We start from the raw sequence: 27,115 nt of genomic DNA, 5'->3' as shown, positions 1-27,115 counted from the left end.
CCAATCAGGAATCGAACTCAGGTGGCTGAGCTGAAAGTCCAGCATTATACCAGTGAGGATTGTGAGTGAACCCGATTGCAGGAACCACAATGCAGACAGGAGTTGATGTGCAAATTTCAAAGTAAGTTTTACTTTCTTTTATCCAAAGGCAGGCAGCCAATCCAACTCAAAAACCTGGTGATCCAAACAAAAATACAGTAATCTACATACGTACAAGATCACACTTTAAGACCAAGCAAAGGGAGGTATGGGAAGCAGGGTTTAAATACATTGACATTAATTGGGAACATGTGCAGTCAATGAACAATAACAAGAGAGTCCAATTCTGTTCTGATAAAAACCCTGAGGGAACTATATCTGCCCCTGCTGGCCAGCCCTGGCATAGATCAGAATCCTAACAGCCAACAATGTCACAAACCCCACCCACAACAGATACTCTCTCGTCACCCCTCTCCCATCAGGCAAAGATACAAAATCCTGAAAGCACATGCCACCAGGTTCAAGGACAGCATCTATCCCAGTTATCTGACTCTTGAACGGACCTATTGCATGATAAATTGGACCCTTGGTGTCACAATCTAATAGATATTATCTTGCACTTTATTGTTTACCTGCACTGCACTTTTTTGGTTTTACACTCTATTCTGTTATTGTTTTATCTTATTCTAGTTGAATATGGAATGATTTGATCTATATGAATAATATGCAAGACTAGCTTCTCAATAATAAACTAATACCAATACCTCCTCATTCTTCAACCCAACCTGCTCAACTTCTCTCCATAACTCAGTCCCTCAAGTCCCATCAACATCCTCGTAAATCTCTTCTGTACCCTTAATGTTATTTTTCTATATCAGGCTGAACAAAATGGGACAGTGTTCCAAACCCGGCCTCACCCATGTCTTGTACAACTGCAATATAACATCACAACCACTATACTCAGTGCACTGACTGATGAACGCAAGTGTGCCAGTTGCTTTCTTCACTTCTTCAATGTCCTTCTTCTTCTGTTTCCTGGGATTCTGCTGGGTTTAGCAGAGTAAGGAGTGACAGGAGATTAGAAACCATAAGACCATAAGACATAGGAGCAGAATTAGGCCATTCAGCCCATCAATGCGCCGCCATTCCATCATGGCTGATTTATTATCCCTCTCAACCCCATTATGCTGTCTCTTTCCCCCTCCCCCACCATAACTTTTGATGCCCTTACTAATCATAACCTATTGATCTCCACTTTCAATACACCCAATGACTTAGTCTCCAGAACCGTCTGTGGCAATGAATTCCACAGATTCACCACCCTCTGTGAAATAAATTCCTCCTCAACTCTGTTCTAAAGGGACATCCGAATATTCTGAGTCTGTATCCTCAAGTCCTAGAGTCCCCCACTACAGGAAACATCCTCTCTGAGACCACTCTATCTAGATCTTTTGATCTTCGATAGGTTTCAAGGAGCAACCAGGACCGGTGTGAAACAAAAGCAGGACTGACCTCAGCCTCACTGCCTCCAAACTACAACAATGATACATGGAGCCAAGTCCACAAGGGCAACTCTCTCAGCTGTGCTCTGGTTGTCTGCACTCTCACCTTTGACTTACTAGGTCACTAGTTCAGGTCCAGATCCTATTCTTAGAGCAGTGGCTTATTGTTACTGTCAGTTTTGAACTTTGCTCCTACAGCATTGAGAATATTCCTTTCCCTGTTTCAGAAACATGATGAATTTATGTTAAATACAAACAGGACAGGTTTTAGATGATAAATAGCAGGAAGCCGTTCGCATTAGTGAATGGTTCAAAGAGCCAGGGGCACAGGTTAAAATCTGGTGCAAAGCTGGAGGTGGAAGCCTTTCCAGGCAGAGAGAGTGGATCCGAACTGGAAGACACGGCCGGGCAGGGTGATAGAAACAGAAACTTTTATCAGCACTGAGAGAACAAGCAAATAAAAATAACTTGCAAGGGAAGAGGGAAGAGGATTGAGAACATTGTTCTGCTAGTGCGGCATTCTAGGCTAGTGGCTAGTGTAAGGCTTTGCAGCACCTGCGATTGGGCTTTAATTCCTGCTGCTGTCTGTACATTTCCCCATGACTGTGTGAGTTTCCTCCGAGTATTACGGTTTCCTCCCACAGTCCAAAGATGTACAGGTGTGGATTAGTAAGACATGGGAATGCTGTGTTGGAAGCATGGCAACACTTGCGGGCCTCCCCCAGCACATCCGCGGACTGTTGGTTGTGAATGGAAATGATGCACTTCACTGTATTTTGTAATGTTTCAATGTATGTGTGACGAATAAAACTAATCGTTAGGACTGGTATACACTTGATGGACTGAATAGCCTTCACTATGCTGGAACTAGATTCTGTGATTTTATTATAAGGTATATAAAAGAGTGGGGTAATTCAGTTTAATGAAAGAGAGAAAAATTAATTCCTGGAGAATCTGGAACCTAAAAGAGGGAAGGAGTTTCCTTTGTATTTGAGAGCAATATCCTATTAATAAAGTCAGAGATCTAACTAATAGGAGCAAGGTGTTAAATAGCTTAAAAGGCTGCCATCATGTACTTCTGTACCACAATGAGATTCCTTTTTGGTCCTCGCATTCAGATTTAAATTTATTTATCATGTGTACATTGAAACATGCAGTGAAATATGTCGTTTGCATTTATAACCAAGATGCCCAAGGATGTGCTGGTGACAGCCTGAACTGTTACTACACATTCTGGCGCCAGCATAGCATGCCCACCGTGGTTGGCAGAGCAACACAGAACACAACGAAACAGATCATACCAAGCAACAGCAACAGAACAAGCCCCTTTACTCCCTCCCAATCACACATATACACAGTCCTCTGATCCCAGGTGAGACTGTCTTCAGCCCCAGCCTCAAAAGGACTCAAGGACTTCAGTTTCCTCAATGGACAGGTTTTGGCCATTGGGTGTCAACTTCTGGATTTCCAATTGACCTTCAGGCTTCAATCTTTGCTATTGACCTAGGATTCACTGAGACGATGGCCCAGGATGAGGGACTGAACTCCAGGCCTTGAGCTCCGGACCCATCGATGAGGGGACTCCAAACACTAGGCCTTGCTGATCCACATATCTAGGGATTCACCGGCCCTTGTGCCTCCTTGTGCACAGAACTCCAATCCCAGAATATTCCGACAACTTGTTAACCTGGGAGGGCCATCAGCCCTCATCCTTGCTGGCTTTCCGGTCTGACATGCAACCATGACCACGTTGCCGGCCTTCTATTGCAGAGTTGAAGTTTAGACTGTGGCCTGACCTCTAACTCTCCCATGTCCCTGTCCCTAAACCCTAACCTGATCCCTAACTTCTCTCTCTGTTCTGAAATCCATTGCTATGAACCTAAAAATCCCAAGAAACAACTGTCTGAACTACGACCTCGAGGGAGAACATAGTTTGACATCATCTTGACTGGAAGATCTAAATTTCTTCTACATCCTTTCCAAAGCTTCGACGACCTTCCTGCAGTGGGCTGACCAGAACTGTGTGCAATAATCTGAAGTAAAAGTGGAGGGTGCTGCAACTAGAAGGAAAAGGTGAGACTGATGACTTCTGACCCAGAGGCAGTCTCGGCAACCTCGTCACTCTCTGCTGTCCTCGCACTACACAGATGTGCAGCGATGTGCGACAGTAAATGCGTGCCTTGACTAATAATGGTAGCAGGCAGGTTCTCTGTCCTCAGGCTTGTCTGCTAAGAGCAGATCTCTCAGGGCATCTGTCCATTAGTCCTCTGATTTACTATGTCCCCGGGTCTCCAAAGAGGGCCAAGGTGAGCCAATTACACCTCTGCGAGTTCCCTTTCATACCACTTAACCTGCGGGACAAAAGACGAGACATCGATTCTGCCTTGTGACACCTGAGCTGAATTTAGATAGATCAGGAATAGGTCCGTCAATACCACTTCCTCTTCACCTCACGGCAGGCCTGAAGCTATTACAGAAGGAGCAAGCACAGAATGGGAAGATCAGTGTCTTGATAAGCTCAGCCTTGGAAAGAATAAATGGGCTGACATCAGATTCACCATATCTTCACTACAGCCGACTGGAATCATGTGGCCGATCAGATACCTTAAATGCTTTCCTTTAATTAACAGTGCTCTGGGTGCTGATAAACGCACGATCTATTGCAGGCTGTTTTAACATTCAGGGTGAGGAATACGCTATGGCTAATCAGAAAAGAAGCAACTCCTTTTGATCCCTCGCACCTTGTGAAAAATGTCTGTCTGCAGTCATGAAGGGTTCTACTAGAAATGATCCTGTTAACAGCTCTGGCATTTTAAGGAAGAGCATTAGTTTAAAATGCTTTAACCTTTTAATAAATTAGTGGACAGGGGTCTCTTGTATGATAAGAATCCATAATGGCTTGGCCTAATATGATGCAGAATTTCGGGGAGAGGGCTTGGAAAAAGAAACTGTGACTTGCTGAATAGTTGCGATCGTTTTGAATGTATTGGCGGAATGAGGCAAGAACTGATCTCCAAGGACGGAGGGTTCAAATTCAACTTTAAGCTTATTGTCATAGGTTAACATACACTAATTGTAAATGCCATAAAAATTTGCTTCTTGCAGCAGCAGCATAGTTCATTACAAACATGACAAATTTAAATAAACATAAATTATACGTAACTTATAGGTGCAAAAATCAAACAGCAAAATAACAATACCACTGTAAGCTGAGAAAGAGAAAAGTAATATAGTTTGAGGTCATGTTAGTGTTTTTCAGGTCAGGTCATTTTTGTTTTTAATTTTTTACATTTACTTTACAGATCCTATAGTGAAAGTTTATTTTTTAATTTTATTTTTTATTTTTTTTGGCATATGCCTGAGTGTGTGTGAGTCTGTGCCTGTGCGTGTGCGTGTGCATGCGTGCACGTCTGTGCATGTGCATCTGTGTGTGCGTGCGTGCATCCGTGATGATGTCTTTTTCATGGCTTTTTACAAGGCACAGAACGAGAAAGAGAGACTGTGTGGCGCGCCACTCCTCACACAGACATTTTCACTGTATTTTCCCTTTATTTTACGAGGTCGAGTTGTGATCTCGACGCTCAACCCGGCACGGATGGAAAGCGTACTTGGGAGCGGACCCGACTGGTTTTGAACCCGGGAACCTTTGATCCCGGGTCCGGCGCCACCAGCCGGCCCCTATAGTGAAAGCTTAAATTACTGTATTTGATTAAATAAGTCTGGAATGAAAGGTTAGCCCCAGTGGTACCAACTGTGAAATTACTGACTGTTGTACAATCTCACTAGTTTCACCAATGTCCTTCATGGAACGAAATCTGGAGTTTTTATCTAGCCCTTGTTGGGTTGTAGATCCACAGTGATGTGGTTGATTTAATCACCTTACCAAGTGACTTGAGAATTTGTGGATGTGCAATAAATACCTCTCTGTTGTCAGGAGATTTCTCAGTTCTTGATGTTTCAGTTGAACTCCAGGCTAATTCCGTCACATACAGGAGCTTCATTTTAAAGGTTGCTGCAAGATGAGGTACAGAATGCGCCATTCAGCCCAATCATTCCATGTTGACCTTTATGCTCCATGTCACCCCATTTGCATCTAGCAGTAGAGTACTGTGTTCTCTTCTCCTCATCTGGTTGTCCATCAACCCCTTAAACAAAGGTACTGACCCAAAATATTGACTCCATTTCCCTGTGATCCTGGGAAGACCATTGACCAGAAACTGAACTGAAGTAGCTGTATTCACAGTGTTGATACAAGAGCAGGTCAGGGCTCGGGATCTTGCGGTGAGTAACTCACCTCCCAACTCTCCAAAGCCTGTCCACCAAACTACAAAGCTCAACTCAGGAGTATAACGGAACACCCTGCACTTGCCTGGGTGAGTGAAGCCTCAACAAGTCTCAAGAAGGTCAACAACCATTCCCTCACTCTGCCGCCAATGCACAGTAACAGCAGTGTGTGACATCCACAGGGTGCACTGTAGCAACTCACCAACACTCCTTAGACAGCACCGTCCAAACCCATAACCGCCACCAAGGCCAGTTAAATCAGAACCAGCTTTAATATCACCAGCATATGTCGTGAAATTTGTTAACTTTGCAGTAGCAGTACAATGCAATGCATAATAATAGAGAAAAAAACTGAATTACATCAAGTTAAATTAAATAAGTAGTGCAAAAAAATGAAAAAAAAAGTAGTGAGGTAGTGTTCATGGGTTCAGTGTCCATTTAGAAATTGGATGACAGAGAGGAAGAAGCTGTTCCTGAATCACTGAGTATGTGCTTTCAGGCTTCTGTACCTCCTTCCTGAGAACAAAGCATGACCTGGGTGATGGGGGTCCTTAATGATGGACACCACCTTTTTGAGGCCTTTCTCCTTGAAGATGTCCTGGATACAACAGAGGCTAGAGCCCAAAGTTTACAACTCTCTGATGCTTATTTCTACAGCGGATTGAGAAGGCAGCTTTTTGAGGGCAATCAGGGATAGGCAATGAAATGCTGGCTCGGTCACATCCCTTACCAAACGCCTCGACTATATTTGTAACGTTAAAGCTTTCTCCAACTGTACAGAACAAAGTTACTCATTCAGTTGTCCAGTAATAACAAAGTAAAATGCTGGAGGAACTCAGCAGGACAGGCAGCATCCATGGAAATGAATAAATAGATGGCATTTCGAATTGAGACCCTTCTTCAGGACTGAGAAGGAAGGGGGAAGGTGCCAGAATGAAAAGGATTGGGGGAGAGGAAGGAGGATAGCTAAAAGGTGATAGGTGTAGCCAGGTGGACGGCAAAAGTAAAAGGCTGGAGAAAAAGGAATCTGATAGGAGAGAAGAATGAACCACAGGAGAAAGGGAAGAAGGAGGGGCACCGGGGGAGGTGATAGGCATGAGAAAAGGTAAGTGGACTGAGTGGGGAATAGAAGAGTGGAGGGGGGGATTTTTTTTACCAGAAGGAGAAATCGATATTTATGCCATCATGTTAGAGGCTACCCAGACAGAATATAAGTTGTTGTTCCTCCACCCTGAGGGTGGCCTCATCTTGGCACAAGAGGAGACCATAGACCGACCTGTTGGAATGGGAATTGGAATTAAAACATTTGGCCACCGGGAAGTTCCTCTTTTGGCAGATAGTGCAGAGGTGCTTGACGAAGTGGTCCCCCAATTTATGACGGGTCTCACCAAAGCCACATCGGGAGCAGCAGACACAATAGGCGACTCCAGCTGATTTGCAGGTGAAGTGTTGCCTTACCTGGTAGGACTGTTTTGGCCCCTGAATGGAATTGAGGAAGAAGCTGAATGGGCAGGTGTAGCACTTCGACTGCTTGCAGGGATAAATGCCGGGAGGGAGACTCGTGGAAGGGGTAAATGGAGAAGGGAATCACGGAGGGGGCAATCCCTACGGAAAGTGGACAGTGGTTTCCTTTACTTTTTATCTAAATTAATTGTCCCTCATCGAAATAAACATTCAGTGGCTTCTAAAATTCCTCAGTAGTTTGAGGAACGTGTCACCCTCTTGTAATGAAATGCCCATTTGTCCAATAGGAAATTTGTTCCCATGGTAACGTTGTTGAAGGTCTTAATTAACCTCCCTGTTCAGCTCGGCTCCGCTGGTTTTTATCAGCTGTTGCTAAGCAGAGTTTGTGTTGTGGTGACTGAATCAAGTGGACTGACAAAGGCTTTATTGTGTGGCCTTTAGAACAGATAATAATAATAAGCATAGAAAGGATCCAAGTGGTTTGGAAAGCAACTACATGTCTGATGCAGGCGTGCTTGAAAAAGGCAATCCTATTTCCTGAGGACTCAACTTGCTGTCAAACTCACCCTGCCACACCAGCATTTGCCGAAGGTCAGAGGCTTGAACACTTATGTAAGAATGGGGGGAGCGAGTCTTCTGCTTTGCATAGGCATCCGGCTCAGCTCAAGAATGCTGACGGTTGCTACTGGGAACACAACATTTAATCCCAGTAGTAGCCAGGTGATGGGCTACGTGGCAACCTTTCAGAAAGAGGTGGAGTAGCTAGGAGCCCATGGGGAGGTTGGTTGTTATGTCTTCCGTACTAGGAGGGGCCTTTGGGTGCTGAAGGCTTTGCGATGAATGCTGTCCATTAGCAGGAGGTTGGCTTCAACACAGGAGGCATCAAATGGCCGCCTATTACAGACCGCACACGACTACTGTGAGTATGTGGTTCGATTCCGAAAAAGTCTTCTTTAGGGAAGATGGTGAGAAATTTTACTCCACTGCACAACGTAGTTAGTGCACTTTGAGATAAGTTATCCGAATGCCACTCACGATTGGCAAATCCATGTGTACAAAGCATAGTGTTAAAATTCCACAGTGGGTCCTACTTAGTCAGTATCACGTAAGGAATGACATGTTTTATTTAAAGATAACTACAGAAAAGCGTAGCAGTTGGTGAACTGCCAGCAATTACCAGTTAGGATTTGATCCCCACCACTGTCTGTAAGGAGTTTGTATGTTCTCCCCGTGACTATGTGGGTTTTCTCCAGGTTTTCCCATTTACTCCCCGATTCCAAAGATGTACAGTTATGGCCATTGAGTTGTGGGCTTACTATGTTGGTGCTGAATGTGTAGTGACAGTTACAGACCGCCCCAACACACCCTCAGTCTGTTTTGGTCGTTAACGCAAAACAACACATTTCACTGTATGTTTCGATGGACACGTGACAAATAAAGCTGATCTTTAACTTTATCTTTTATTGGTAACAGGCCTTTCCATCCTAACAACCTGCACTGTCCAATTATACCCATGGACCAATTAATCTACTTGCCCATAGTTGTGGGCATGTGATGTTACATGCCAACACAGCATGCTCACAATTTACTAACCCTAACACAGCATGCCCACAATTTACTAACCCTGACATAGCATGCTCACAATTTACTAACCCTAATCCGTACGTCTTTAGATGGGGGGGGGGAATCAGAGCACATGGAGGAAACCCATGTGGTCATGGGGAGAGTATACAAACTCCTTACAGACAGCAGTGGCATTGAACACTGGCCACTGACACTGTACTAGTGTTGTGCTAACTGCTACACTACAGTGCTACCAATGTTTTTGCTGCTGAGATTTTTTCATAGGGGAGAGTCAGGTTCCACTGAATAATGAGAGTGGGTCTGAGAGTAAGAGGTAGGGCACTTAACACTGGGATAAGGAGAAACTTCTTCATTCAAAGGGTGGTCAACTCTTGGAATTAGGTTTGGTTTATTACAGTCCCATGTACCGAGTTACAATGAAAAGCTGATCACACTGCGTACTGTTCATACAGGTCAAATGGTTATACTGTGAACTGTGATGGTACAAGGTAAAACAATAGCAATGCAAAGTAAATTGTAACAGCTACTGAGAAAGTGTAGCATAGGTAACAATAAGGTGCAAGATCATAACAAGGTAGATTGTGAAGTCATGAGGCTATGTTATCGTACTAGGGAACCATCTTATAGTCTTGTAGCAGTGGGATAGAAGCTGTCCTTGAGCCTGGTAGTACATGCCTTCAGGCTTTTGTATCTTCTACCAATGGGAGAGGGGAGAAGAGGTATATGGAGTCACAGTCATTTTGTTCTTGCAAAGTAAAGGCTTCTGGATACAAGAAATAAAGAGATACAGGGAAAATACAGGAAAGAGGTGCTGAGATAGGTCAGGCATGATTTTGATGAACAGAGGAGCTGGTCCAAAAGTCCACATGGGCTATTCCTGCTCCTCGATTAACTTCTTCTGGAATATATGCTTCAGTAAGTGTGTTGGCCAAGAGCGCAGAGCAGGTTTGCTATGAGAAGGTAATGGTCTGCTCCAAGACTGGCTGAAGATCTCCCCTTACGTGTGAAACTGTACAAATGCTGAGTGGTTCATATGTACCTTTCCAGGGGAAAATCATTGTTCTGGGTGGGTTGGAACGGGTCCACTGATGATAGCCCCTCCCCCGTGCTCACTGCTATTGGTGTTGGAGATGTACTGAGCATGTTCCTGTGATTCATTCACTAATGAGGACAAATGAACCACCAGCGTCTCCTCTGAAAATTCATCCTCTCACCTTAAAAGCTAAGCCCTCTTGTATTTGACATTTCCACCCTGGAAAAGTCTCTGGCTAACTACTCATTCTATGTCCTTAGTATATAAGCTTGTATTAGATTTTCCCTCAGCTTCCAGCACCCTGGAGAAAACATTCCAAGTTTGTCTAACCTCTCCTTATAGTTAATACTCTATAATCCAGGCAGCATCCTGGCAAATCTCTGTTGCACTCCCTCAGCCTCCACATCCTTCCTATAATGTGGTGACCAGAACTGCACATGATATTCCAGTGTGGCTGAACCAAAGTTTTATACAGCAAAGGTTCAAAGGTTCATTTAATATCAGCAAATGTGTACAGTATACAACATGAAATGCTTAATCCTCACAGACATCCACAAAACAAGAAGCACCATAAAATGAATAAGAGAAACGTCAAAGCTCCGAAGCCCCCCTCCCTCTCCCTCCTTGCCACATGCCTTTTTCACGTTATCTCTTCATGTAAGCGCTTAGAACGATACCAGGGCTTGCACCCCAAGATTCCTCTGTACATCAACTCTCTTAAGGGTCTTGCCATTTACTGTATACTTTCCTCACACATTGACCTCCCAAAGTTCAATACTTGCACTTTACTGGATTAAATTCCATCTGCAAATTAGAGTCATCGAGTCATTACAAACTACAGCGCAGAAACACGCCCTATGGCGCATCTAGTCCAGGCTGGACCTTTTAAGCTGCCTAGTCCCATTGACTTGCACTTAGATCAGAGCCCTCCATATACCTCTCCACAACTTTGCTTAAACATTGAAAGCAAAATTGCATCCAACAGTTACGCTGGAACTTGTTCCACACTCTCACCACCCTCTGAGTGAAGAAATTTCCCCTCATGTTCCCTTTAAATGTTTCACCTTTCACTCTTAGCACCTGCCCTCTAGTTGTAGTCTCACTAAACCTCCATGAAAAAAGCCTGCTTGTATTTACCCCATCTATACCCCTCATAATTTTGAATATCCATCAAATCTCCCATCTTCTGTGTTCTAGGGATTAAAATCAAATCTATTTAATCTTTCCTTATAATTTATGTCCTCCAGTCTCGGCAACATTTTTGTAAATTTTGTCAATTTTATTTACATCTTTGCCATATGTTAGGTGGCCAAAATTTCTTTGCCCATTTTTTCCATCTGGTCTGTATCCTGCTGAATACTTTGATAACCTTCCTCACTATTTATGATTCCACCAACTTCTGTGTCGTCTGCACGTTTATTAATCAGCTCACCTACATTTTCGTCCAAGTAGTCTATCACTAATCTTTGCTGTCAGGCAGTTTCCGAAGCATCAATACTAATAACAGTTAATTTGAGAATTTGGAGTGTCTAGAGGAGGTTCACGCGAATGAAACTAGGAGTGAAAGGGTTGACATATGAGGAGTGTTTGATGGCTCTGGGCTTGTACTCACTGGAGTTCAGAAGAATGAGAGGGAGTTCTCATTGAAACCTGGCGAATACTGAAGGGCCTAGATAGAGCAGGTGTGGAGAGGATGTTTCCTAAAGTGGGGAGTGTAGGTGCAGAGGGGACAGGCTCAGGATAGAAGGATGTACCTTTAGAACAGAGATTGGGAAGAATTTCTTTAGCAAGGGGATCACGAATCTGTGGAATTCATTGGGTATATTTAAAGCAGAAGTTGATAGATTCTTGATTAAGAAACATAGAAACATCAAAAACCTACAGCACAATGCAGGACCTTCGGCCCACAAAATTGTGCCGAACATGTCCCTACCTTAGAAATTGCTAGACTTCTCCATAGCCCTCTATTTTTCTAAGCTCCATGTACCTATCCAAAAGTCTCTTAAAAGACCTTATGGTATCCGCCTCCACCACCGTTGCTGGCAGCCCATTCCATGCACTCACCACTCTCTGCGTAAAATACTTACTCCTGACATCTCCTCTGTACCTACTCCCCAGCACCTTAAACCTGGTCTCGGCCCGAAACGTCGACTGTACCTCTTCCTAGATCCTTCAGTTAGTCCTGACGAAGGGTCTCGGCCCGAAACGTCAACTCTACTTCTTCCTAGGTCCTTCAGTTAGTCCTGACGAAGGGTCTCGGCCCGACATGTCGACTGTACCTCTTCCTAGATCCTTCAGTTAGTCCTGACGAAGGGTCTCGGCCCGAAACGTCAACTCTACTTCTTCCTAGGTCCTTCAGTTAGTCCTGACGAAGGGTCTCGGCCCGAAATGTCAACCCTACTTCTTCCTAGGTCCTTCAGTTAGTCCTGACAAAGGGTCTCGGCCCGAAACGTCAACTCTACCTCTTCCTAGGTCCTTCAGTTAGTCCTGACGAAGGGTCTCGGCCCGAAACGTCGACTGTACCTCTTCCTAGAGATGCTGCCTGGCCTGCTGCGTTCACCAGCAACTTTGATGTGTGTTGCTTAAATTTCCAGCATCTGCAGAATTCCTCGTGTTTACCTTAAACCTGTGTCTTCTTGTGGCAACCATTTCAGCCCTGGGAAAAAGCCTCTGACTATCCACGCGATCAATGCCTTTCATCATCTTATACGCCTCTATCAGGTCACCTCTCATCCTCCGTCGCTCCAAGGAGAAAAGGCTGAGTTCACTCAACCTGTTTTCATAAGGCATGCTCTCCAATCCAGGCTACATCCTTGTAAGTCTCCTCTGCACCCTTTCTATGGCTTCCACATCCTTCCACTAGTGAGGCGACCAGAACTGAGAACAGTACTCCAGGTGGGGTCTGACCAGGGTCCTATATAGCTGCAACATTACCTCTCGGCTCCTAAATTCAATTCCACGATTAATGAAGGCCAATACACCGTATGCCTTCTTAACCACAGTGTCAACCTGCGCAGCTGCTTTGAGCGTCCTATGGACTCGGACCCCAAGATCCCTCTGATCCTCCACACTACCAAGAGTCTTACCATCAATACTATATTCTGCCATCATATTTGACCTACCAAAATGAACCACTTCACACTTATCTGGGTTGAACTCCATCTGCCACTTCTCAGCCCAGTTTTGTATCCTATCAATGTCCAGCTGTAACTTCTGACAGCCCTCCACACTATCCACAACACCTCCAACCTTTGTGTCATTAGCAAACTTATTAACCCCTCCTCCACTTCCTCATCCAGGTCATTTATAAAAATCATGAAGAGAAGGGGTCCCAGAACAGATCCCTGAGGCACACCACTGGTCACCGACCTCCATGCAGAATATGACCCGTCTACAACCACTCTTTGCTTTCTGTGGGCAAGCCGGTTCTGGATCCACAAAGCAATGTCCCCTTGGATCCCATATCTCCTTACTTTCTCAATAAGCCTTGCATGGGGTACCTTATCAAATGCCTTGCTGAAATCCATATACACTACATCTACTGCTCTTCCTTCATCAATGTGTTTGGTCACATCCTCAAAAAATTCAATCAGGCTGGTAAGGCACGACCTGCCCTTGACAAAGCCATGCTGACTATTCCTAATCATATTATACCTCTCCAAATGTTCATAAATCCAGCCTCTCAGGATCTTTTCCATCAACTTACCAACCACTGAAGTAAGACTCACTGCTCTATAATTTCCTGGGCTCTCTAGTAAGGACATGAAATGTTACAGGGAGAAGGCAAGGTAATGGTGTTGAAAGGGATAATAAATGAGACCAGGTGGAATGGTGTTGCAGACTCAGTGCTTCATTTTGTCTGACTATCATTCCCAATTCTTTTCTAGCTTCTGAAGGACAGAGTTAATCTTCCATCTTACGATGCACTGGCACAACTGCTGCCAGATTATGAATACCTCTTTCGTGCTTCCAGTCCAAAGGAAAAACAGAAGGTGGTAAAGAGAGAACAGCAGTCACCCGTCATGGCTCCTGAACTTCCTGAGATACAAGAATCTACTTTGCTGTCAATGAAAAGGTGGTGTTTCATTTCAACAAATCCCATTTGTATGGGATCAAGTTATGACTAAACACAAACTCACTTCCTGTATATTGCTGGCAGATTGGGCAATTCATTTATTGATCTTTCTAAAACTAAAAAGAAAGAAGTGGCAATTAGATAGCAGTGTTTATGACCCAAGACACAGCCAATGTATGACAGTGTAAGAAATTCAGCAGCTGATTTGTACACAGTAATATTGCACGTGCAACGACATGACAAATAAACAGGTCACCTTCTAGTGTTAACACACATAATGCTGAAGGATCTCAGCAGGTCAGGTAACATCTCTGCAGGAAAACATTGTGGGTTGAGACTCTACATCAGTTGCTCCAGCTTCCAGCATCTTCAGTCTTTTGTGTCTCCTTCTAGTGATAGAGATTGAGGAATAAGCATTGTCCTGTTTATCAGGGAGGTCCAGATCTCATTTAATATAATACCTTTGGATCTTTTATGTCCACTGGAGAGACTAAATGGACCTTTAGTTTACTTTGGGTCTATTTGGACCAGAGTTCAATGACCTCATCGACTGCATCTATCACTGGGCTCCAGTGCTGCAATTGGTTTCAAATCTGCCATTAATTTTAAACAGTCACCCATCCACAACAGCTATGATATGATGGGGGGAAGGTGTGGCAATAGTTTTATATATTTTTAATAACTTTGTGCATAAAAGAATTACCTTCAAATTTCAGTTCATTTTGATAGATCTTTCTTTGTTTCGTGATCAGCATACTGTTAAGCAGCGTATCTCCACTTCGACGCTGATGAATCTGCTCATTCAATACATGATGGAGATCTTCATTTTTCATTTTCTGCAGTGCTTTTCTATTTTTCGTTAACTTCTGTTCATGACGTTCAGTATGTGAGGTCACTTCTCCTAGCTGCACAGAGATCTGTGCAATGCCTGGGAACCTTCCCTGCACCTTGTTGAATTTTCCATGTGTGACGTCATGTCAGCGCTAAAAAAAACAGATTTCAGAGATTTTTGGATTTTGGAGTTTTGGACAAGGGGTACTCAATCTGTATTGTCTTTCAGAAAACAGTATTTCCAAGGATCACGTATCAGCTTTATACATAATACGTGCATTAGGAAATTGCTGTGATGTGTTGGTGTGCCATGCAGCAGAAAATGACAAAATTCAACAATTATTCTGAATAAAGAATTATATAAAATAAAGTTAGAAGTACAGATATGGAATAGAATTTGTATAAATACATTACATGAAGCTTACAGTATAAGCAGCATTATAGAAAGTTGTTTGAAGTGTTTGCAATGCAGTGCAGTGACTGAAGTAATATATAGAGTGGGGTGGGGGTGGGGGATAACTAGAATGGTTGATCAGATTAATTGCCTGGGGGAAGAAAGTTTTAACAATGTGTGAAGTTTTGTTTCCAGAAGGGAGCTTTTGGAAAAGGCAGTTTGCTGGGAGAGTAATGTCCGCAATGATTTTTCCTGCCTGCTAATTGGTCCTGGACATAGGCATGTCCTGCAGAGTTAAGACCATAAGACATAGGAGCAGAATTAGGGCATCCTTCCCATCATGTCTGTCTCCGCCATTCCATCATGGCTTTTTGATTACCCCTCACAATCCCATTCTCTTTCTTTCTCCCCAAAATCTTTGATGCCCTGACTCATCAGGAACCTACCAACATCCACTTTAAATATACCCAATGAATTGGCCTCCACAGCCATCTGTGACAATGAATTCCACAGAGTAACTACCCTTTGACTAAATAAATTCCTCCTCACGTCTGTTCTAAATGGATGTCCCTCTATTCTGAGGCTGTACCTCTAGTCCCAGACTTCCCCACTATAGAAAACATTCTCTCCCCATCCACTCTGTCTGTGTCTTTCAATGTTCAATAGGTTTCAATGAGGACCCCGCCGCCATTCTTCTAAGCTTCAGCAAGTACAAGCCCAGAACCGTTAAACGCTCACCCTTTCATTCCCTGAATCAATCTTGTGAACCTCCTTTGGACCCTCTCCAATTTTTTGTTAGATAACGGGTCCCAAACTGCTCACAATACTCCAAGTGTGGTTTGACCAAGGCCTTATAAAGTCTCAGCATTACATCCTTGCTTTTATACTCTAGTCCTTTCAAAATGAATGCTAACGTTGATTTGCCTTCCTCACCACTGACTCTACCTACAAGTTAGCTGTCTTAACACTGACTCCACGGAACACCATTAGTCATCGGCCACCAATCATAAAATGCCCCTTTATTTTCTCTCTTTGCTTCCTGTTATTCACCCAATTTTATATCCATGCTAGAACCTTTACTGTAAATCCATGGGCTCTTACCTTGTTAAACAGACTCATATGTGGCACCTTGTAAAAGACCTTCTGAAAATCCAAGTACACAACATCCACTGATTCTCCTTTATCTATCCTGCCTGTTATTTTCTCTAAGAACTCCAATAGATGTGTCAGGCAGGTTTCCCCTTAAGGAAACTATACTGACTTTAGCCTATTTTATCATGTGCCTGCAACTACCCCCAAACCACATCCTTAACAGTCAACTCCAACATCTTCCCAACTACTGAGGTCAGACTATCTGGCCTATAATTTCCTTACGTCTGCCTCTCTCCCTTCTTGAAGAGTGGAGTGACATTTGTAATTTTCCAGTCGTCCAGAACTAATTCTTAGTTTTGCTGTTAATACAAGTAGATGAAATGGATTCTAAATCAGATAACAACACATCATTTGTCACTGTATAGGAATGTGATTGCATTGGAGAATGTGCGGAACGATATACCAGGATGTTACCTCGATTGCAAAGTGAGATTGTAGGGATTTGCTGGGTGTGTGTTTCCCTAGAGTGAAGAAGGCTGATAGAGGTGGCACGGTAGCGTAGTGGTTAGCACAACGCTTTACAGTACCAGCGACCTGGGTTCAATTCCTGCCGCTGCCCACAAGGAGTTTGTATGTTCTCCCCATGACCACATGGGTTTCCTCTAGCTGCTTCAGTTTCCTCCCACAGTCCAAGGAGGTACTGGTTGGTAGGTTAATTGTCCCATGATTAGGCTAGGATTAAATTGGGGGATTGCTGGGTGGAGTGTCTTGAAGTGTGGAAGGGCCTACTCTGTGCTTTATCTCAACAAATAAATAAATAACTGGTTGCAGCGCTGTCTAGTACGGAGGGGCTACTCCACAGGATTGGAAAAAGCTGCAGAAAGTTGTAAACTCAGCCAGTTCCATCATGGGCACCAGCCTCCCCAGCATCCAGAACATCTTTAGAATCAGAGTCTGATTTAATATCACCGGCCTATGTCATGAAATCTGTTAACTTTACATCAGTAGTACAATGAAATATATGATAAATAAATTTAGAGAAAAAACTGAGTGACAGTAAGTATATATATGTGTCTATTAAATAGTTAAGTTAAAATAAGCAGTGCAAAATAACAGGAATAAAAAAGTAGTGAGGTAGTGTTCATGGGTTCAATATCCATTTAGAAATTGGATGGCAGAGGGGAAGAAGCTGTTCCTGAGTCACTGAGTGTGTGCCTTCAGGCTTCTGTATCTCCTTCCTGATGGTAACAGTGTGAAGAGGACATGTCCTGGGTGGTGGTGATCTTTAGTGATGGGTGCCATCTTCCTAAGGCATTGCTCCTTGAAGATGTCTTGGACACTATGGAGGCTGGTATCCATGATAGACCTGACTAATTTTACAAGTTTCTGCAACTTAATTTCAATCTTGTGCAGTAGCCCGATCATACCAAATGGTGATGCAGCCAGTCAGAATGCTCTCCAGGGTATATTTGTAGAAGTTTTTAAGTGTTTTAGTTGACAAACCAAATCTCCTCAAACTCCTAATGAAATATAGCTGCTGTCTTGCTTTCTTTATAGCTGCAAAAATATGTTGTGTCCAGGTTAGGTCTGCGGAGATATTGACACCCAGCAACTTGAAATTGCTCACTCTCTCCACTTCTGATCCCTTGATGAGGAATGGTTTGTGTTTCCTCGTTTTACTCTTCCTGAAGTCCACAATTAACTCTTTGGTCTCGCTGACGTTGAATGCAAGGTTGTTGCTGTGATACCACTCAACTGGTATATCTCACGTCTGTACGCCCTTTTGTCACCATCTGAAACTCTGCCAACAATGGTTGTATCATCAGCAAGTTTATAGATGCTGTTTGAGCTATCCCTATGTCCTGGGTGTAGAGAGGGTAGAGTGGTTGGCAAAGCACACATCCCTGTGGTGCACCAGTGTTGATTGTCAGTGAGGTAGAGATGTTATTTCCAAACTGCACAGATTGTGGTCTTTTGGTTAGGAAGTTGAGGATCCAGTTGCAGGGGGAGGTACAGAAGCCTAGATTCTCTTTGATCAGGACTGTAGGAATGATGGTGTTAAATGCTGAGCTATAGTCAGTAAAAAGCATCCTAATAGGTATTTGCATGGTCCAGAATACTTGTTCAAAAGGCAGTGTGTCAAAAAGGCATCCATCATTAAGGGCCCCCATCACCCAATACATGCTCTCTTCTCACTGCTACCACCAAGTAGGAGGAACAGAAGACACTCACTCAGTGTTTCAGTAAAAGCTTCTTCCCCCCCACCCACAGCATCAGATTTCATAATGGACAATGAACCCATGAACACTACCTCAGTATTTTATCCATTCTTTCTGCACTACTTATTTAATTTCATTTTGTATATATATATGTATACTTACTGTAATTTATAGTTTTTATTATTTATTGCAATGTACAGCTGCTACAAAATAACAAATTTCATGACATATGCCTCTGATATTAAACCTGATTCTAATTCTGATTAATTTGTATCCCACACCCTGGTTACTGTATATAATTATCATTAGGATCTTCTTACCCTTACAGTTTCCTAACTCTACCCACAAAGAATCAACGTCTCCTGATCCTATATTACCTCTTTCTAAGGATTTGAGTTTCTCAACAGAGCCACCCACCCCAACCCCTGTGTCTACCTGCCTGTCCTCTCAATACAATGTGTATTCTTGAATGTTAAGCTCCCAACTATAATCTTCTTTCAGCCATGATTCAATGATGCCCACAGCATCATACCTACCAACCTTTGCCACAAACTAATCTACTGAACCTTATTCTATATACTGTGTATGTTCGAATATAACACATTTAGTCCTGTATTCATCAGCTTTACAATATTTCCCCATGTTACACTTCAACTCATCCCACTGACTGCAATTTTGCCCTATCATCTGCATGTCCACCCTCACAGTCTCACTACACACTGCATCAACTTATATACCAACTGCCCTATCATTCCCGGTTCCTATCCCCCTGGCCAAATTAGTATAAACCCTCCCCACAGCTCTAGCAAACCTCCCCACAATGATATTGATCTCCCTTGGATTCAGGTGTAATCCACCCTTTTTGTACAGATCATACCTTCCCCAGAAGAAGTATCAAAGATCCAAAAATCTGAAACCCTACCCCTTGCACCAATTCCTCAGCCATGCATTCATCTGCCAAATTGCCCTATTCTTACTCGCACTAGAACAAGGCACAGGCAGCAACCTAGAGGTTACTACCCTGGAGGTTCTGATTTTCAGCTTTCTACTTAACTCCCTATATTCTCTCTTCAGGACCTCCCCCATTTTCCTACCTATTTTGTTGGTTCCAGAATGTACCACAACTTCTGGTTGCTCACCTTTCCCCTTTAGAATAACATGAACTCCATCTGAGGCATCCCTGACCTTGGGACCTGGGAGGCTGCGTACCATCTGGCAGTGTCTTTCACGTCCACAGAATCTTCTGTTTGCTCCTTTAACTATGGAATCCCCTAACAATACTGTACTCTTCTTATCCCCACTTTCCTTCTGAGACCTGGTCACCGTAGCTTCCCCCTGTTGGGTAATTCTCCCCCACGGCAGAATCCAAAGTGGTATACTTATTATTTACAGAAACAGCCACAGGGGTACTCTGCACTGGCTGCCTATTCTTTCTCCCTCTCCTGTCAGTCACCCAGCTACCTGCCTCCTGCAACTTAGGGGTGACTACCTCTCTGTAGCTCCTATCTATCATCTCCTCATTTTCCTGTAGGAGCTGAAGGTCATTGAGCTGCAGCTCTATTTTCTTAACATGGTCCCTAAGCAGCTGACGCTTGATGCATTTCGTGCAGATGTAGTTATCAAAGAGACTGGATGTCACCGAGTTCTCACATCTCACACAAAGAGCATGCTAACCCTGGACCTATTTTTATCACACTAGCTATTTACCAATAGACAAAGAAAGAGAAAAAACAAAGTGTTTTAGAAACTTACTTAGAGCTTCCACCTGTTCTTGCCCAAACCTGATGAGCCAACGCCTGTCCACGCTAATACCTTCCACTCCAACAATGGCCACTCCACTTACACCTCACTTCTTTTGGTGTTGGTAGACTCCAGCCAATGACTTATTCTGCTGACCTGACAGTTCTCTCTAGTTTTCACATATCGTGTTAAGATGCTGCACTGAACCAGACAGTAGTGGCTGATGTGAGGATGCTCTCTATGTTGGCATTGTAGAGTTACACCAGTATGTTCCGGGGAAAATGGAATTTTATCCACTGCCACAAGTACATCCTCTGCCAGCCTTTTTGTTAATGGATGAGATGTGGTTCTGCCACATGAGGTCCTGTGAAATAATGATGCCCAGGAACCGGAATGTCGAAACTGTGCTAACTGTAGGGTTGCTGATGATGAGAGGATGGAGAGGAGACACATTCCTCCTGAAGTTGATATGTATTTCCATGGTCTTGAAGGCATTCAGCCGAAATTTTACCTACACTGCACTTTATTTGTAGCTGCAACACTTCATTTTACCTTCTAATTGGTAAATAAGTTTATTATTGTCACATGTACTGAGATAGAGTGGAAGAAAATTCTGTCTTGCATGCCAATCACACACATCATTTCAGCACGATGGCGCATTGAGGTAATACCAGGGAAAACATTGACAGGTGCAGAATAAAGCATTGCAATTACAGAGAAAATGCAGTACAGGTAGACAATAAGTTGCATGAGGTAGATTGTGAGGACAAGAGTCCATCTTGTTTTCTTCTAACTACCTTGATGTACTTACTTGTGGCAGAATGAAGTTTTCACCATCTCATTGTTCAAAATTCAAAGTAAATTTATGATCGAAGTACATATATGTCACAATATGCAGTCCTGAGATTCATTTTCTTGTGGGAATGCTCAAAAAATCAATGGAATTATAACCATAACAGAATCAATGAAAGGTCATCCAAATTGGGCATTCAACCAGCGTGCAGAAGACAACAAACTGTGCAAACACAAATAGAAGGAAATAATAATAAATAAGCAATAAATATCAAGAACATGAGATAAAGAGTTCTTGAAAGTGAGTCCATTGGTTGAAGGAACATTTCAATGATGGGGCAAGTGAAGTTATCCCCTTTGTTTCAGTAGTCTGATGGTTGAGGGGTAATGGCTGTTTCTGAACCTGGTGGTGTGAGTCCTGAGGCACATGTAACAATAACAAACAATATTAATACCATTGGCAGACATGCCTTCTTCTGTATAAATGCAACTTCTCTTTGTTATTGTATCCTTTTTATTATCCTTTTGCTCAATCTCCTCACAAAGGATATGTGAAGGGACTTGTCAATTTTCCTTGTTGAAAATGGCACACAAAGATGGGGTTTTGGGTCCTCAACTTGAAGCAGTTTCTATTTCTGAACCCCTCTCTTGTTCTGCAGGGAGTCTACAACTGAGGATGATATTGGAAACCAGGAAATCACTCACCATGAAGCCCAGGTGAGTGTACGTTAGACAGACTTCCAATGCCTTGGAATATTAAGCCAACTCAGTGGAATGCGCTTCTTTATCCTTTTGTAACCATCTCATCTGTGTATACAATATAACAGAAAATGCTGGGAATACTCAAAGACCAGGCAGTACTCAGACCCATCTTTCAGTATTGTGAGATACTGCACTGTTATAATAAGGGCTACTGTATGTTTGAGGAACAGCATCTTACATTCTGCCTGACCCTGTTGCAGTCTTCCAGACTAAAAGTGCATTCTAAAAGTAACTGACTTTCTCTGTTTATGTCAGAACTGCCGATTTGTCTTGAAAGTAATCCATCCATGATATTAGCTCAGTTTTTTCTCTTTCTGTTAGCATAGCCGTCCTTGGCTCCAGCTCTGCATTTTGCAGCTTCTGTGTTCCTTCATATTTTTACTGTTTAACTGCCCTTTTGTTCACTTGCAGCGAACACTGGAGAGCAGCCTGATATCTGGCCAAATCTCCCATCCATGCTGCCCTCCAGTGCTTGCTCCCTGGAAGACAAACTAAATTGCCTTAGTCTGTAGCTGACCCAGCATGAGATGAGGAACTGCTACATGCTTGTTCTTGCAGAAACATGGCTGCAGGACAATATCCCATATACCATCAATCTTCAGACCATGCCACTCAAGAACTTATGCTGATACTACTTTGTGTTATTGCAACTATATGTGCTCTGTGTGACACTGTGTACTGTGTTTTGCACCTTGGCCTCAGGGGAAGGATGTTTCATTTGGCTCTATATATGTGTATGGTCAAATGACAATTAAACTCCCTCTCCCTCTCCCTCTCTGCTCTCCCCCATCCTATTCACACAGGTGGCTTCTGCAACCTGTCCTCATTGCAACCCTGTTGTCACCCATCAATGATGTCTCTTTTGTCCTATCTCCTCCCCACCTTTTTGGAATATTAAAATTGACTTGTTTTCGCCCTTTCTCGCTTCCGACAAATGGACTTCAATCTGCTTCATTGTTAACACAAGATGATGCCTTTCACTGTATGTTTCGATGTACATGTGATAACTAAACTTGAACCTTGAATCTTTCATTCTTTTTGTCTCTCCTCAGATACTGACTGGCCTGCTGAGTGTCTCTAACATTTTCTGTTTTAATTTCAGTTTTCTAGCACCTGTAGTATTGTTTTTATTTCAAAGTACAGCACTGCAGGAGCTCAGCTAATCCTTGTACAGTTCTAAACCAGAGAAAACCTGTAGATGCTGGAAATCCTGTCCGAAGGGTCTCAGCTCGAAATGTCGACTGTACTCTTTTCCATAGATGTTGCCTGGCCTGCTGAGCTCCCCCAGCATTTTGTGTGTGTTCCTTGTACAGTGCTGCTGATTGATTGTGGGATCTTGCTCTGAAAATTGGGCTCCATATTTCCTGCACTGTGACTGTGACTGTCTCTCACTTGCAGTAAACTCAGTGTTCTCACAGTAATAAAGCTGAGGCTTTATAAGTCATTGGACAGACCACACTTGGAATATTGTGAGCAGTTTTGGGCCCCTTGTCTGAGAAAAGATGTGCTGGCATTGGAGAGGCTCACTAGAATGTTCCTGAGATTGAAAGGGTTTATGTATGAGGAGCATTTGATGGCTCTGGATCTGTACACGCTGGAGTTTAGAATGAGGGGGATCTCATTGAAACATATCAAATATTGAAAGGACTATATAGAGTGGGCATGGAAAGGATATTTCCTATAGTGTGGAACCTAGAACCCGAAGGCACAGCCTCAGAATAAAGGGTTATACCTTTACAGTAGAGATGAGGAGGAATTTCTTTAGTCACTTTATTTAAAGTGGAGGTTGATAAGTTCTTGATTAGTAAGGGTTTCAAAGGTTATAGAGAGAGGGAAGGAGAATGGGGTGGAGAGAGGGCAGGAAAATGGGGTGGAGAGAGGGCAGGAAAATGGGGTGGAGAGAGATGATAAATCAGCCATGATGGAATGGCAGAGTAAACTCAGTGGGCTAAATCAGAGGTTCCGAACATTTTTTGCTCCATGGACCAGTTTAATATTGACAATATTTTTGCGGACCGACCACCAGGGGTGGCGGGGGGTGGTGTTCAAGTTCAACCAAGTTTCATATTGCCAAATCATATCGTTTCCTCGTGGCCTGTTGGTTGGGGACCACTGGGCTGAATGGCCTAGTTCTCCTATGTTTTATGATCTTATGGAAATGTAAACTATTAGAGTGAGAGGAGAAAAGTTTAAGGGAGTTGCTAAGTGCTGTGTACCTGGTGGCTGCACTGTGGGGGCACACAACTGTGTTCTGTCTTTGGGGCAAGCAGGCTATGCTGGGCACAAGAGTATCCGGAGCTGGTCCCTGACAGGGTTCAGTGAACCATTGAACTCTTCGACACAGGAACAGGTTGGAGTGTGTCCATTAATGGCACTGGTCTAGATTACTGTACTCTGAGTATGTGTTCAGTGTGGGCCCACACGGGAGAGAAATTGCTGCTTAAATTTGCTGCATCTTTTCATCGTTAAACAAAAGGATTCTCCCAAAGAGCCAGTCCAGAGACCAGTGCACAGTGCACTAACATCACGTCCAGCCATTTTTTCACTGAGAGTTACAGTTAGACTCCTTACCAACCCATGGTGTGGTGTGTGATGAGATGTTATAATCTCTGCAACAGCAGACTGTGTAGTGGCAGTCTGTGGAGACACCTTCTCTGAGTGGCTTATGTCTCTCACATGTTCAAGATTGTTTAATGTCATTTCCAGTACATGAGCACAAAGGAGACGAAATAATTGTTACTCCAGATCCAGTGCAGCACAAAATAACCCCCACATAAGACAAAGAATGCAATAATAATAAAAAACAATAAATATAAATACACAAGATCATTTATATACTGTACATAGATTGATTATATGTCTATAAAGTGACGCTAGCTGCAGGAATGTCTGTATATTAGGTGACTGACATGAAATGATAAAGTAGTCATGGTGGGGCTGGCTAAGTGGGTGGGGGTGTTGATCAGCCTTACTGCTTGAGCAAAGTAACTGTTTTTGAGTCTGGTGGTCTTGACGTGGATGCTACATAGCCTCCTGCCTGATGGGAGTGGGACAAACAGTCCATGAGCAGGTTGGGTGGGTGGGTGAGTGAGATGCTTCATTGATGTTACTGGCCTTTTTCATATATACGTCCTTGATGATGGATAGGTTGGTGCCAGTGATGCGTTGGACAATTTTGACTACCCATTTTAGAGCTGTCCTGTCCGCTGCAGTGCAGTTTCCGTGCCAAGCAGTGATACAGCTTGTTAGGATTCTCCCTGCTGTGCACCTGTAGAATGTGTATGCATGTGCATAGTCAAATTCTCTTCAGCTTCTTTTGAAAGTAGAGGCATTGGTGAGCTTTCCTGATTGTGCAGGATTTGTGCTGGGACCATGTAGGTTGTGTGTGATGTGAACTCCTAGGAGTTTGGTACTGCTTGCATTTTCCATTGCTGTCCCCCCAGTGTCAGTGGTGAGTTCTCCTGAAGTTGATAACCATCTCCTTTGTCCTCCTTGTCACCACTCTAAACCCACTGCCAACATCGAGAGTGCCAACTTACCATAGGGATCGAAACATCAAATCCTAGTAGCTCTACTGTTGCTGACATTGAGGGAGGTTATTTGCCTGGCACCAGGCCTCAGGCTTTTCCATCTCCTCCCTGCAGGCCACATCATCATTGTTGGGGATGAGCCCTACCACCATAGTGTCATTGCAAATGTCACTCCACTCTTCAAGAAAGGAGGGAGGCAGAAGAAAGGAAACTATAGGCCATTTAGTATGGCCTCAGTGGTTGGGAAGATGTTGGAATCAATTTTTAAGGATAAGATCTCAGGATACTTGGAGGCACATGGTTAAACTGTATTTAGCATGGTTTCCTCAAGGAAAAATCTTGCCTGACAAATCTGTTGGAATTCTTAGAAGAAATAGAAAGCAGAATAGACAAAGTAGAATTGGTTGATGTTGTATATTTGGATTTTTGAAGGCCTTTGGCAAAGTGCCACATATGAGGTAGCGTAACAATCTATGAGCCCATGTTATTACAGGAAGGATTCTAGCATGGATAAAGCAATGGCAAATTAGCAGCAGGCAAAGAGTAGGAATTAAGAGAGCCTTTTCTGGTTGGCTGCTGGTGACTAGTGGTGTTCCTCAGGGGTCTCTGTTGAGACCGATTCTTATTACGTTATTTGTCAGTGATTTGGATGATGGAATTGTTGGCTTTGTTGCAAAGTCTGCAGATGATATGAAGATAGGTGGAGGGGCAGGTCATTTTGAGGAAGTTAAGAGGCTACAGATGGAATTAGACAGGTTAGGAGAATGGGCAAAGAAATGCAGATGGAATACAGTGTTGGGAAGTGTATGGTCATGCACTTTGGGAGAAGAAATGAAAAGGTTAATTATTTTTTAAATGGAGAGAAAATACAAAAAAACTGAGATACGAAGGGACTTGGGAATCCTTGTGCAGAATTCTCTAATGGTTAATTTGCAGGTTGAGTCTATGGTGAGGAAGGAAAATGCAAAGTTAGTATTCATTTCAAGAAGACCAGAATATAAAAGCAAGGATGTGACGTAGAGAATTTATAAAGCACTGGTGAGGCCTTACTTGGAGTATGGTCAGCAGGTTTGGGCCTCTTATCTTAGAAAGGATGTGCTGAAACTGGAGCAGGTTCAAAGGAAGTTTATAAAACTGATTCCAGGATTGAATGGCTTGTCATATGAAGAGCATTCAATGGCTCTGAGCTTGTATTCACTAGAATTCAGAAGAATGAGGATTGACCTCATTGAAACCCATCAAATGGTGAAAGGCCTTGATAGTGTGGATGTGAAGAGGATGTTTCCTATGATGGGAGAGTCTAAGACCAGAGAACACAGTCTCAGAATAGAGGAGTGAGATTTTAGTACAGAGATGAGGTGGAATTTGGTGGTGAATTTGTGGAATTCTTTGTCACAGGCAGCTGTGGAGGCCAAGTCTTATGTATATTTAAGGGAGAGGTTGATAGATTCTTGATTGGTCAGGGAATGAAGGGATAAGGGGAGAAAGCAGGAGATTGGTGCTGAGAGGAAAATTGGATCAGCCATGATGAAATGGTGGAGCAAATGCAATGGGCCAAATGGCCTAATTCAACTCCTATATCTTATGTTCTTATGCTCACCAGAGAACTTGACAACGTTAATACTCAAGTATCTGGCTATGTAGTTATTTGTGAGCAGATTGTACAGCAGTGGGCTGAACAGTTTGTACACACTGCTATTAGGGGTTACAAATTCCGATAATATGCAGAGTTAATGTACATAAACTATATATTTACTTAGCCCATTCTTTGAAACTGTATAATAAAAGTTGTGAAGCTAGTGGAAAATCCCCAAATTTTTATTATTATTTGTTG

At 43.1% G+C, this 27,115-nt stretch overlaps 1 protein-coding gene across 1 annotated transcript in view; it reads left to right on the top strand.

Moving 5' to 3' along the window:
* Nucleotides 1-27,115, top strand: part of ccdc33 (coiled-coil domain containing 33) — a 364,562-nt gene that overhangs the window by 271,406 nt on the left and 66,041 nt on the right. The window contains exons 14-15 of the mRNA XM_072282761.1: nucleotides 13,734-13,921; nucleotides 21,649-21,706. Of these exons, the coding sequence (XP_072138862.1) occupies nucleotides 13,734-13,921; nucleotides 21,649-21,706 (246 nt within the window). The remainder of the gene's footprint in view (nucleotides 1-13,733; nucleotides 13,922-21,648; nucleotides 21,707-27,115) is intronic.

The sequence above is a fragment of the Mobula birostris genome, chromosome 18 (assembly GCF_030028105.1).
Source record: "Mobula birostris isolate sMobBir1 chromosome 18, sMobBir1.hap1, whole genome shotgun sequence".
Taxonomy (NCBI): Eukaryota; Metazoa; Chordata; class Chondrichthyes; order Myliobatiformes; family Myliobatidae; genus Mobula; species Mobula birostris.
Note: the sequence above shows the minus strand (reverse complement) of the source record. Positions and strands in the feature narration are given on the sequence as shown.